We start from the raw sequence: 15,167 nt of genomic DNA on the forward strand, positions 1-15,167 counted from the left end.
CTGGAAGCTCTTAAAATCAAACACCTATGCTCATCTAAAGACTTCACCAAAAGAGTAAAAAGACCACCTACAGACTGGGAAAATTTTTCAGCTATGACATCTCCGACCAGCGCCTGATCTCTAAAATCTATATGATTCTGTTAAAACTCAACCACAAAAAGACAAACAACCCAATCAAAAAGTGGGCAAAGGATATGAACACACACTTCACTAAAGAAGATATTCAGACAGCTAACAGACACATGAGAAAATGCTCTCGATCATTAGCCATTAGAGAAATGCAGATTAAAACTACGATGAGATTCCATCTCACTCCAACAAGGCTGGCATTAATCCAAAAAACACAAAATAATGAATGTTGGAGAGGCTGCGGAGAAACTGGAACTGTTATACACTGCTGGTGGGATTGTAAAATGGTACAACCACTTTGGAAATCTATCTGGCGTTTTCTTAAAAAGTTAGAAATAGAACTACCATACAACCCAGAAATCCCACTCCTCGAAATGTACCCTACAGAAATAAGAGCGTTTGCACGAACAGATATATGCACACCCATGTTTATTGCAGTACTCTTTACAATAGCAAAAAGCTGGAAGCAACCAAGGTGTCCATTAATGGATGAATGGTTAAATAAATTGTGGTATATTCACACAATGGAATACTGCGCGTCGATAATGAACAGTAACGAATCTGTGAAACATTTCATAACATGGAGGAACCTGGAAGGCATTATGCTGAGTGAAATTAGTCAGATGCAAAAGGACAAATATTGTATAAGACCACTATTATAAGATCTTGAGAAATAGTATAAACTGAGAAGAACACATACTTTTGTGGTTGCGAGGGGGGAAGAAAGGGAGGGTGGGAGAGGGTTATTTACTGATTAGTTAGTAGATAAGTACTACTTTAGGTGAAGGGAAGGACAATACTCAATACACGGAATGTCAGCTCAACTGGACTGGACCAAAAGCTAAGAAGTTTCTGGGATAAACTGAATGCTTCGTAGGTCAGCGGAGCAAGGGCGGGGGTTTGGGGACTATGGCTTAAGGGGACTTTGAAGTCAATTGGCAAAATAATTCTATTATGAAAACATTCTGCATCCCACTTTGAAGTGTGGCCTCCGGGGTCTTAAATGCTAACAAGCAGCCATCTAAGATGCATCGATTGGTCTAAACCCACCTGGATCAAAGGAGAATGAAGAACACCAAGGTTACATGATAGCTATGAGCCCAAGGGATAGAAAGGGCCACATGAACCAGAGACTTACATCATCCTGAGACCAGAAGAACTAGATGGTGCCCAGCCACAACAGATGACTGCCCCGACAGGGAGCATAACAGAGAACCCCTGAGGGAGCTGGAGAACAGTGGGATGCAGACCCCACATTCTCATAAAAAGACCAGACTTAATGGTCTGACTGAGACTAAAAGAATCCTGGTGGTCATGTTCCCCAAACCTTCTGCTGGCCCAGGACAGGATCCATTCCCAAAGACAACTCATCAGACATGGAAGGGACTGGACAATGGGTTGGAGAGAGATGCTGATGAAGAGTGAGCTACTTGTATCAGGTGGACACTTGAGACTGTGTTGGCATCTCCTGTCTGGAGGGGAGATGGGAGGGTAGAGAGGGTTAGAAACTGGCAAAATCGTCACGAAAGGAGAGACTGGAAGGAGGGAGCAGGCTGACTCATTAGGGGGAGAGTAAGTGGGAATATGGAGTAAGGTATAAAAGCTTATATGTGAGAGACTGACTTGATTTGTAAACTTTTACTTAAAGCACAATAAAAATTATTTAAAAAAAAGAAAATAGATATCCATTTTTTGTTACATGGTTTTATTTTCTGAATTAAGAAATTATAGTAGTGTGCATTGAATTGTTGCCTCTTACAGAGGCAAATTTTTATTTCACATAAGTCTCACGTTCTGATTATTAGTGGACATTTGCAGCTGTTTCTTCTCATTCTGATTCATCCCACATCAGCAAATGAAGTCCTGAAAGCTTGACTCCATCCATGTCATTAAGGTTGACTCTATTTTGAGGAGACAGCTCTTCCCCAGTTGTATTTTGAGTGCCTTCCAACCTGCTGGCTTATTTTCCAGCACTGTATCAGACAATGTTCCACTGCTATTCATAAGTTTTCCACTGGCCAATTTTTTTAAGAAGTAGACCTCCAGGTCCTTCTTCTTAGTCTTAGCCTGGAAGCTCCTCTGAAAACTCTCCACCAAGGGTGACCCTAGTGGTGTTTGAAATAGTGGTAGCAAAGCTTCCAGTATCACAGCAACACTCAAGCCACCACAGTACTACAAACTGACAGACATGGTAGCCTGAGACCTATGAGGTTGGTATTGGCTATTTTGAATCTGACAATCATATGGTTTACTATGCCAGAAATGACGAAGAGGAATGGCATCATGTTCATTCTCAAAAAGAACATTTCAAGATATATACCGAAGCACAACTCTGTCCGTGATAGGATAACACCAATATGCCTACAAGGAAGACTGGTTAATATGACTATTATTCAAATTTACACACCAACCATTAAGGCCAAAGATGAAGAAATCGAAGATTTTTACCAGTCTGTACAGTCTGAAATTGATGAAACATGCAATCAAGATTCATTCATAATTACTGGTGATTGGAATGTGAAAGTTGGAAACAGAGTAGGATCAATAGTTGGAAAGCATGGCTTTGGTGACAGAAGCGATACTGGTGATTGCATAATAGAATTTTGCAAGACCAACGACTTCATTGCAAATATTTTTTTCAACAACATATACAATGACTATACCCATGTACCTCACCAGATGGAAAACACAGGAATAAAATTGACTAACTTCATTTGTGGAAAGAGACAATGGAGAAGCTCAATATCATCAGAACAAGGCCAGGAGCCGACTGTAGAACAGGCCATCAATTACTCATGTGTAAATTCAAATAGAAGCTGAAGATAGTTAAAGTAAGTCCACAAGAGCCAAAATACAACCTTGAATATATCCCACTTGAATTTAGAGACCATCTCAGGAATAGATTTGACACATTGAACAGTAATGACCGAAGACCAGATGAGTGTGGAATAACATCAAGGATATCACACTTTAAGAAAGCAAGAAGTCGTTAAAAAGACAGGAAAGAAAAAAAAAGACCAAAATAGATGTCAGAAGACATCCTCTACTCTTGAAAGTAGAGTAGCTAAAAAAATTGGAAGAAATGGTGAAGGAAAAGAGCTGAACAAATGATTTCAAAGGGCGCCTCAAGAAGGCAAAGTATCTTCAGACATGGGTTGGACTGGACAATGGGTTACAAAGGGGTGCTGGTGAGGAGTGAGCTTATTGGATCAGGTGTACACTTGAGACTATGTTGGCATCTCCTGCCTGGAGGGGAGATGAGAGGGTAGAGGGGGTTAGAAGCTGGCGAAATGGACACGAAAAGAGAGAGTGGAGGGAGAAAGGGGGCTGTCTTATTAGGGGGAGAGTAATTGGGAGTATGTAGCAAGGTGTATATAAGTTTTTGTGTGAGAGACTGACTTGATTTGTAAACTTTCACTTAAAGCACAATAAAAATTATTAAAAAAAAAAAAAAAAAAGAAGCCAAAGTAAAATATTGTAATGATGTGTGCAAAGACCTGGAGTTAGAAAATCAAAAGGTAAGAACATGCTTGGTATTTCTCAGGGTGAAAGAACAGAAGAAAAAATTCAAGCCTTAAGTAAGTCTCAATATTGAAGGATTCTACAAGGAAATATTAAATGATACAGGAAGCATCAAAAGAGGATTGAAGGGATACACCGTCATTGTACCAAAAAGAATTGGCCAATGTTCAGCCATTTCAGGAGGTAGCATATGATCAAGATCCATGGGGGAAAAAATCATTTAAATATCAAAACAAATTTGTGTAGCAATAGTAATATGAGACAAAATTCAATATAAAGCAAAGCAGAAATAAAAAAAGATGGCATATGATGATAAAAGGAGCCAACTGCCAAGAAGGTATTCTGTAAAAATGTTAGCATGATTATTTATTTTAAATTGCAAATAAAAGAAGAATACACAATTAATTGTTGGCTACTTGAGACCAGGGTGCTTAGCATGATAACTTATGTACAGGCAGATGGCCGAGTTTACACTGCAATGAAAGAACCTTGGCATTGGCTTGTTGAAGATTTCAGCTTGATTTGTTTAAACACAATGAGCAACTGAGTTTGAACTATGTCAAATTAAGAATTTCTGAAATAAAATTGCATTAAACTATATTGTGACATCATAGACTTAAACTATATTAGAAAATCCTAGTTGAAACTTAAAATTAAAATCCCAAGTAAAACCTATCTTGTGCTTCATTTATAATCAATGGCATTAATGAAATGATAACCATCCTCCACCTCTTTTTCCTCAGTATTACTTTGGAAACCCTGGTGTCGTAGTGGTTAAGTGCTATGGCTGCTAACCAAAAGGTCGGGAGTTCAAGTCCACCAGACGCTTCTTGGAAACTCTATGGGGCAGTTCTTCTCTGTCCTATAGGGTTGCTATGAGTCAGAATCGACTTGACAGCAGTGGGTTTGGTTTTGGTCTTTTGGTTCCTTTGATTAACCACTAAATTCGGCCTTTGTAATTTATGATTCTATGAAACTTTTGCCAAAATGTACCTTCCATAAAATCCCATTTGGTACAAAATTTAGAGTAACTGAAGAAAAAGAAAGAACCAGTGGCTGAAGAAAGAGGTCCAAGCTGCACTGAAAGCATTGGTGAAAAACAAGATTCCAGGAATTGACGGAATACCAAATCAGCTGTTTCAATGAACTGATGCAGTGCTGGAGGTGCTCACTGGCCTATGCCAAGAAATTTGGAGGACAGCTACCTTGCCAACTGCCTGGAAGAGATCCATATTTGTGCTCAGTCCAAAGAAAAGTGATTCAACAGAATGGAGAAATTATTAAACAATATCATTAATATCACACACAAGTAAAATTTTGTTGAAAATCATTCAAAAGTGGATGCAGCAGTGCATCAGCAGGGAACTGCCAAAAATTCAAGCCAGATACAGGAGAGGACCTAGAACAAGGAATATCATTGCCGATGTCAGACGGATCCTGGCTGAAAGCAGAGGGTACCAGAAAGATATTTACCTGTGTTTTATTGATTATGCATAGGCATTCAACTGTGTGGATCATAACAAAGGATGGATAACATTGCAAAGAATGGGAATCTCAGAACACCTAATTGTGCTCATGGGGAACCTGTACATAGACCAAGAGGGAGTCATTCAAACAAAACAAGGGAATGCTTCGTGGTTTAAAGTCAGGAAAGGTGTGCTTCAGGGTTGTATACTTTCACCATACTTATTTAATTTGTATGCTGAGGAAATAATCTGAGAATCCAGACTATGCGAAGAAGAAAGTGGCATTATAATTGGAGGAAGACTCATTAACAACCTGTGATAAGCAGGTGACACAACCTTGCTTTCTGAAAGTGAAGAAGACTTGAAGCACTTACTGATGAAGATCAAAGACCACAGCCTTCAGTATGGATTGCACCTCAACATAAAGAAGACAAAAATCCTCACAACTGGACCAATGAGCAACATCATGATAAACAGAGAAAAGGTTGAAGTTGTCAAGAACTTCATTTTACTTGGATCCACAATCAACACGCATGGGAGCAGTAGTCAAGAAATCAAACAACATATTGCATTGGACAATTCTGCTGCAAAAGGCCTCTTTAAAGTATTTGAAATCAAAGGTTCCACTTTGAGGACTAAGGTGCTCCTGGCCCAAGCCAGGGTATTTTCAGTCACCTCATATACATGCAAAATTTGGACAATGAATACAGAAGACTGAAGAAGAATTGATGGCTTTGAATTACGGTGTTGGCAAAGAATACTGAATATACCATGGACTGCCAGATGAATGAACAAATCTGTCTTGGAAGAAGTACAGCTAAAATGCTTCTTGGAAGCAAGGATGGGGAGATTTTGTCTCAAGTACTTTGGACATATAATCAAGAGGGACCAGTCCCTGGAGAAGGACATCATTTTCAATAAAGTAGAAGGCCCGCGAAAAAGAGGAAGATCCTCAAAGAAATGGATCGACACAGTGGCTACGATAATAGGCTCAAGCATAACAATGACTGTGTGGATGGCATAGGACCTGGCAGTGTTTTGTTCTGTTGTTCATAGGGTCGTATGAGTCAGAACTGACTCAACGGCACCTAACAAGAACAACATAGGTCTCAGGTATATTTTCTTTTAGCTAGAAAAAGAGATTAATTAGATTTTATGATATTTTCCATGGATAGTGTTCTAAATGGATACAGGGCTGAAATCATCCTGATTAGGGGCAGGTGGTTAGAGTAAACTTCGATTGGATTCAAAACTAAACAACCCATTGCGGTCGAGTCAATTCTGACTCATAGAGACCCTACAGGACAGAGTAGTACTGCCCTATAGGGTTTCCAGGGCTATAATCTTTACAGAAGCAGACTGCCACATCTTTCTGTTGTGAATCAGGTGGTGGGTTCAAATCTCAGACCTTTTGGTTAACCACTTCACTGTCAGGGCTCCATTTGTATGACCCAAACTAAAAACCCAAACCAAGTGGCTTTGAGTCCATTACAACTTATAGTAATCCTGTGGGGTTTCCAGGAAACCCTGGTGGTGTAGTGGTTAAGTGCTATGGCTGCTAACCAGAGGGTTGGCAGTTCGAATATGCCAGACCCTTCTTGGAAACTCTATGGGGCAATTTTACTCTGTCCTATAGGGTCGCTATGAGTCGGAATTGACTTGATGGCATTGGGTTTGTTTTTTGTCTTTTTTTTTAATGGGGTTTCCAAGGCTGTAAATCTTTAGGAAAGCAGAATGCCACATTTTTCTCCCATGTATCAGCTGGTGGATTCCAACCACCAGCCTTTTGGTTAGCCGCCACCCTCTTTAACCACTGCATCACCAGGGCTCCTTTTTTGGGTAGATAGGCCTCCATTATAAAGATAGCTGTTTGTAAAGACACACTTTGGGAACTTGTCCATTTCAGGAAATCTAATTTTAAGCAATATTATCCTTCCAGCCATCTTAGTTTGATTTGAAATGTCACTTTCAAGAAGGGAAATGAAACATACCCTCAGCGTTTGTTGAAAGTTTTGAGTCATTTTTTTCTTCAATATTAGTTTAATAAGGATTAACACATTTGGAAAATCCTTTCAATATTTTCATTGTGAAAGGTATTTATTTTTGTTGCTGTAACAACTAGAAGCAGATGTGGGAAGGCTGAGAAAGTGTGAGTCTGTCTTTCTTCACATGAAGAGTATTTTAGATGACAGTTGCTATCCCAACTATTAAGTTGAGAACTGGTGTTCCTTGTTAAGCTGTGATCAGCATGTGTAGAGTCAGATCAGGCCAAGGAGGATTAACAGCAAAGTTAAAATGTGTCCCAGATGCTCTCTCCCATATCACTTCCTTTCTGATCACCAGTGGCCCACACCACGACTCAGTGTGACCTCACCTCTCTTGACAGTTCTCCATTCACCTCAGTCTGAGTCTTTAAAGACTTCCTTGCCTCAAGATTTTGCTATGGGTTTTCAAAATGACAGCTTTTAGGCTAATTCTATCTAAAGCATTAGATTGAAAACATCTTGAAATAAACTTTCCTAAAGGACATGGATTTTAATGGAGACTGGGAAATATAACGGGAGATGATATGGATTGATTCAACAGCTACAACAATGAACTCAAAGATCGTAAAAACGGCGCAGGGCTGGCAATATTCTGGTTTGTTATATATAAGGTTTCATAAGGTTACCATGAGTCAGAGCTGACTTAATGGCACCTAACAACAATCTTAACTAAATATACATTGAACGTTGGAAGTTTAGTTACTAGGTTAGATCAGTGGATATAGCCACGGGAGGGAAGATTTTCTTCAAGTCCACCTAACAGTAAGGCAGGTATTGGTGTGTCTCTGGGTATTATAAATGAAAACCAAAAACCAAGCCCGTTGCCGAGGAGTTGATTTCGACTCCTAGCACCCCTACAGGACACGGTAGAAACTGCTCCATAGGACTTCCAAGGCCGTAATCTTTACAGAAGCAGATTGTCCCATCTTTCTCCCTTGGAGGGCTGGTGAGTTCAAACTGCTGGACTTTTGGTTAGCAGACTCGCTGCTTAACCACTGCACCACCAGGACTCCTGCATTATGAATAAGACTGATATACTGCGTTGTTAAGCAAATAACGCACACCTTCTATGTTTGCCAACCACACCTTTCCCTCAAAAGATATTTTTGTAAGCACACTATGCTAATTTTTTTTTTTTTTTTTACATCAACATACTAAAAAAAAAAAATGATGGAGTGGTGCTTATTAAAATATTTCCCGGAGGAGGGCACATTTGGCAAACCAACTTAGAAGGTGTGTGTTATTTTTGTAAAAATACGATAGTAAGAGGAAGAGAAGCTTTTTAGCTTCAGGGAGCTTTCCTGACACTGTTGAATCCTATGCTTATGATTTTGTTGGATTTTTGTTTACTAATGATTTTGTATCAATTGATGACCAATTTTAAAATTCTTCATCTATTACCTATATTTAATAGACACTTTTTCAGTGAAATGATAGTAAAAATGAATAATACTGTATACATAGAAGTAGTGAATCCACCATTTGAAGTAGAAGGATGAAAAAACACTTCATTTATCCAAAGTCTCAGCTCTACAAACTCACTCTAAGAATTGTAGTTAAGAATTAAAAATAAACAAAAGGCTTAGACTTATAAAAATGAGCAAACATACAAACTTTATTATGCAATTATAACTTCCTTTTTGGAAAAAAGCAGATATTTTCTCAGTACCTGTATATTCTATCCCTCAGTACCTGTATGTTATTGAACACAGTTCTCACCTGTTTATTTCATTTCTCAAGATACCGAAACAATGAACAAAGCAGCAGAAAGTGGAATATAGACAGTAGTGACAGGCAAACTGAAAATATCAAAAAGTTTCAGCTAATAACAAGGGAAGCACACAATACAAATCCCCCAAACTTAGAAATCTGGAAAAGTTTAAGGAAAAAGTCTGTGCACAGCAATCCCTTAAATTTCTTAATATATTAAAGCTTATTTTAATAATTACTGTTTTTAGCTCCTTGATTAATTAAAAAAGTGTTTAATTACATTTAGTGTAATCCCTTTAGAAATGCTAACTAGAGCAGACATTTTTGAAAAAATGACATCAGAATTATTAACACAGACAATCATAATGCTTATTGGTAGAAATGTTGCTGATTTTGAAAAGTTGCTGAAAACAAGGCCATGTTTTCCAAGTAAGCAAGACTTGTCACCTCAAGCTATGCCCTTTGGTCTTATGCCATGATTTTGTCAACAGTTAAGAATATTTTAATTCTAGAAACTGAGGATAGAAAAACTTTTGGAAGTTTATTTCTTACCTTTTATTTGCATTTCTCCATTTTTCTTACCATTCTCTCCATCACTGTGTTCCTAGGAGGAAAAAAAAAAAATGATTCAAGCTACATTAGTTACCTTTGCAATGTTTTTCATAAAAGGGATGATCTTGTGTTCTCTTTTCATAGACCCAGGACTGCATAGGCAGCTGTATTTTCTGCAACGACCATCAAATGTAGTAGCCATTGAAGGAAAAGATGCTGTCTTGGAGTGCTGTGTTTCTGGCTATCCTCCCCCGAGTTTTACCTGGTTACGAGGAGAGGAAGTCATCCAACTCAGGTATTATCAGTTTAGGGCTTTTGTGGGGTGTATGCTACTGTTTATATTTCTCTAATTTGATGTGAGTAACCAGAAAGAGTAGGATATTTTCTTATAATAACTGGATATTTTTTGACATTATAGTGTAGGAAAGACATTTAGCAACTGGGATAAGTTGAAAAAACAGAGTCAAAATACATGCGTTCAATTCTGGAAGGAAATTTAGAAAGCAGGGGTTGTGATTGAGATAATTCTGTCCAGAGAGCCTTCAACAAAGATACTTTGGAGGATTTCATCCCAATAACATGATATAGAGAGCAAAATAGGTTTTAAAGATACCAAGATTCCTTAGTCCAGATTTGTACCAAGTCATTAGAGGCTCTGTATTTTTCTAGCTCCAATTATATTTCTCACCATCCTAGCTACTGTAAATATTTAAGATAAAGTGGAAAAGTGGAAGACAACTTGGTTGGCTTTGATTCAAAGGAGGCAGTTAACAATTAGGCACAGATAGAAAGTAGACACTTAATAGAATGAACTACCTAGTTTGAAACATTTTGATAAAATGGGTCTTCCCTTAAGAAATTAATTTCATTGATTTTGGTCACTGAAATACACCTTCTTAACACATTTATTTTCTATGATGCAGTCGGTTCACAGGTCATAAATTAATCCTTGAATTTCATCTACCTTAAGTAATTTTTTATAAAACCATATATAATATGGTATCACAATTCTTCTGACAACATTCAAGGATTCAAGATATCTGGGTACAACTTCAGATGTCAAGATATGGTCTCTGGACGTAGCCAAGTATTCATATCCAGTTTCAATCTGAAATGAGGCAGATTACCCAATAAGCAAGGAAGCACGGGTTTACTTGTGTGTACTTACTAATCTGTACTGAAAATTTTCACTATAGATAAACACAAGTAAACTCATGTTTACCTTGCCCTCTGGGTAATCCATCTCTGTCAGGGATTGTAAATTTGAAAAGGGGCTTTGATTCCGTAGGAAGGTGCTATAGAGTTGGGAGAGAGATAGATGCCAGCCATACCTAGAAGCAGAAACTTTGATGTGAAAAAATGTGAAATTGTTCACTTCAGATGACCTGGTAAACAAGGTAAACACCGTCCTTACCTTGTCTATTGGATATCTTGTCCCTGATGATGACCATTAAATCGGGATTTAATACCACAGGGCATTGACTTCCACTGTAGGCAACCATTTCTCTTGAACTTGAGGTCCTGAAATACAAAATGAGAGAATTACACTAGATTATCTATAAATTCCCTTTTGGGATTTCTTCTAAGTTTAACCTATTTTATTTCTTTGGCCACTGCATGTAGCCTTCCAATGGAAAAGCTTTCTGTCTTAGTTCTCTAGTGCTGGTATAACAGAAATACCACAAATGGATGCTTTAACAAAGAGACATTTATTCTCTCACAGTTCAGGAGGCTAGAAGTCTGAATTTAGGGTGCCAGCTCTAGGAGAAGGCTTTCTGTCTCTGTTGGCTCTTGGGGAAGGTTCTTGCCATCAGTCTTCCCCTGGTGAAGGAACTTCTCAGTACAGACAACCCAGGATGAAAGGATACCTTATTTTCCTGGCTCTTGTTTCTTGGTGGTATGAGGTCCCCCTGTCTATCTGCTCACTTCTGTCTTTTATATCTCAAAAGAGATTGACTTAAAATGCAACCTAACCTTGTAGATTGAGTCCTGCTTCATTAACATAACTGCCTTTAATCCCGCCTTATTAACGTCATAGAAGTAGGATTTACAACACATAGGAAAATCACGTTAGATGACAAAATGGTGGACAATCACACAATACTGGGAATCATAGACTAACCAAGTTGACACATGTTTTGGGGGTATACAATTCAATCCACAACACTTACCCTGAGTAAATTTCTCATCAGTAAATCTGATGATATTGTTGTTGTTAGTTGGCATTGAGTTGGTTGCCACTCATAGTGACTGTATGCGCAACAGAAGGAAACACTGCCTGGTCCTGTGCCATGCTCGCAATCATTGTTATGCTTGAGCCCATTGTTGCAGCCACTGTGTCAATCCATCGCATTGATGATCTTCCTTTTTTTTGCTGACCCTCTGCTTTACCAATCATGATGTCCTTCTCCAGGAACTGATCCCATCTGATAACATGTCCAAAGTATGAGATGAAGTCTCACCATCCTTGCTTCTAAGAGGCATTCTGGCTGTACTTCTTCCAAGATGGATTTGTTCATTGTTTTGGCAGCCCATGGTATCTGATGATACCAAACCCTTATGGTTTAGAGTTTCCTTCCAATTTAATCATCCAATCGATAAGTTTAATATTCTATTGTGTATTTACATAAACCATTGAGTACTTGGCTTAGTATACACATATACTACCCTACTCTTTAATTTTATGTGCTTTATATCTTACAGGTCCAAAAAGTATTCCTTACTGGGTGGAAGCAACTTGCTTATCTCCAATGTGACAGATGATGACAGTGGGACTTATACCTGTGTTGTCACATATAAAAATGAGAATATTAGTGCCTCTGCAGAGCTCACGGTCTTGGGTAAGTTAATGACTCAAGTTGGGTTTACTTTGTACCCACTTTAAGTGTTTACCTCCAAATCATTCACTATGTTTATTAGTATAAAATTGCCATAGCCCAGTACTCCACATGTGTCCTTTCCCTTCTTTAATTAATTGCACAGGGGTTCAATGTAGTATTGGAATACTAGCACATTGAACTAAAGTCCAGATATATCACTCTTTAGTGTGATTATTCTAGTGATACAACTGAAGCCTACCAAAAATGATTACGTGACAGATGTGTTGAATCACAAATGAGAGGTTTCAAAATATCATACCCAGGAAAAAGAAATATGAAAAAAAAAAAAATGAAAGAAACTGTATGAAAAAGCATGCCCTTGAATAGAAAAGGCAGATGTTATTTGAGACGGCAGGATCTCCAACATTAAATTCGAGGGCACTGGTAAGATTGTTTTGTTAAAATGGAAATACCATAGGCATTATGTTAGAAATCAAATACATCTAAGGAAAGCATTCATAGCAAAAATCTAAAATAATTTAAGGACATAGATGGTTTCATATTTTCAGAAAGCCAGTCATCATATATGACTTCAAATTGTATATATATATATATACACACACACGTATATATATATATATGTGTATATAGTAGGTACTCAAACAACCACACATTTTATCAACTATTCCGTATTTCTTCTAGCTGGTTTTATTCGAACCATGTAGTCTGGAGAAAGTACCTTAACATTTGAATTTCAATTCCTTTTCCCTGTCTCAACAAAAAATTGGTCATCAGTATTTAGATTTTTTTCTCTAGAATAAATTATTTTCCTTTTAAAGAGTCCAGGAAAAATCATAGGCTGTTTAAAAGTTATTCAGTAGAAATGAGAAGGTATGGTACACTATGTCTGCTAACCTATATCATAATATTATTGTGCTATTCAGTTTGCTTTTTGGCTTCAAAGTTTATTCAAAAAACATTTCATCTGCCGACAGGGTAATAACGTATATGATGGGTTAGGCAATGGACTTGTTTGTTCCTTGATCAAACCATAAATATTAAACTAAGAATAGCAGAAGACTTTAATCTTTGATTTTAGGGGTAGCACTATTCTAACCAAGATATCAGCTGTCTTGACAATGCCAACTTAATTTAGTCATACTTTATATAGAGTTTTTTTTTTTCTTTTTTCTTTCCGGTGAAACTAAGAAAATAGAATTTTCATATCTGCAATGTCAAAGTATGGTAACACAGAATCACTATCACAGAAATTTTCTTATAATGTATATTACTAATCAAAAGGTAAATGTGGTTATGGAATAAACCAGAATTTATATTAATCACAGGTAAACATTTCCTTACAAATACACAAGGTCAAATTTTATATCAAATTAATGAGCAACATTTTGACGTTTAATGCCTCATTGACATCTTTGCCAAAGGTGTGTAAATGCTAATTTCTGAGGATTAGTTAAGTAAATTAGCTGAGATAGATATGCATGAGCATACATATATACATGCATACTGATATTCTTTTTCTGTGTGAATTGTTTAAATTATCAGAAATAATTATACGGTATTTGATGCATGTAAAACTATCTCAAAAAGCCTAAGGAAAACGTTAATAATTTCCCCCACTGCAGGCCTTGCATTTCTATCCCTCTGAGGTAATAATTTTAGTAGTTCGGTTTATTTTATTCCATAGTTTCCGCATGTCTCACTGAGGCATATATGCCTGTAAATAGTTTCATACTTATTTGACAGTGGCTTTCTTCATGCTTGGTAATAAGTCTCCTTTACAACATTTCTGTTAAATCCTAAGTGATATTTTTTTAATGTGTTAACCACGTAAGAAATAAGTCAATATGATAATATTGACATATACCGACATAAAGCAATATAGTTTAATTAATATGTTATATAATTTGAATTATGTATGTATGTATATATAAAACATTTAACATTTACTAAATACAAACAGTCTGTGACATATATTCCTCACAATATCCTCGGTGGAAGGTGTATAGATGGAGGCCATTAAATAGCAGTGTTCCTGCCTAGACTACGTCTGTACCAATTGAGAAATCATAAAAAGAGTAAGGTGTAGGATAACCCAGATATCACCTTTATTAAACATAAAGCTGTCACTGACAGCGTAGTTCATATATGCATGAGAGAGATATATCCATCTGGTCACTGACAGCGGGAACCTCAGCAAAACTTCCCTCCTATGTGGGGTTGTCCCCACTACCTGGTGGCTGATGGCAATTGAGAGCATGTGCTGTCTCTGGTCAGATGTGTCCTAAGGGAGAAAGGTAGGTGAAAAGGGCTCCTTTAAACTTCCAATCTGGTTAAGTCATTTGTGTCATTTAACCTCCATCCCCCAACAAGAAAGAACTAGTATTGGGGAGGGGTTAGTAAGAATTCTTACACTGGTGGAGGAAACATCAGTATTGAGGAAGATGCATTCACTATCTCCATCACCAACATTTCAAAAACCAAAACCAAACGTGTTGCTGTTGAGTCAATTTCTGACTCATAATGACACTATAGGACAGAGTAGACCTGCCCCGTTGGGTTTCCAAGAAGTAACTGGTAGATTCGAACTGCTGACCTTTTGGTTAGCCACTGAGTTCTTAAGTACTATGCCACCTACTATTTCCTCATTTTACAAGTGAAGGCATTTAGGCACAGAGGTATAATTAACTGTTCCAGGTCATGCAGCTAATAAAGGGAGGATCCAGGATTCAAATTCTGACAGTTTGATTAAAGAGTCTAGGCCTATGCTACTTGCCTAATCCATGCACCTCTGGCTTATCTTCTTTTTCTGGAAAGGCTAAAAATGAGGCAGGTTTGTGTGATACAGATGAGATGATTCTGAAATTTCAGTTTCGTTAATAATTGGATATGTTGTCACTTGCATC

At 37.6% G+C, this 15,167-nt stretch overlaps 1 protein-coding gene across 1 annotated transcript in view; it reads left to right on the forward strand.

Annotated features, from left to right (window-relative positions):
* The window catches only part of DCC (DCC netrin 1 receptor), a 1,314,656-nt gene that overhangs the window by 611,181 nt on the left and 688,308 nt on the right, over nucleotides 1-15,167 (forward strand). The window contains exons 4-5 of the mRNA XM_049901020.1: nucleotides 9,569-9,719; nucleotides 12,128-12,264. Of these exons, the coding sequence (XP_049756977.1) occupies nucleotides 9,569-9,719; nucleotides 12,128-12,264 (288 nt within the window). The remainder of the gene's footprint in view (nucleotides 1-9,568; nucleotides 9,720-12,127; nucleotides 12,265-15,167) is intronic.

Source organism: Elephas maximus, chromosome 11 (assembly GCF_024166365.1).
Source record: "Elephas maximus indicus isolate mEleMax1 chromosome 11, mEleMax1 primary haplotype, whole genome shotgun sequence".
Taxonomy (NCBI): domain Eukaryota; kingdom Metazoa; phylum Chordata; class Mammalia; order Proboscidea; family Elephantidae; genus Elephas; species Elephas maximus.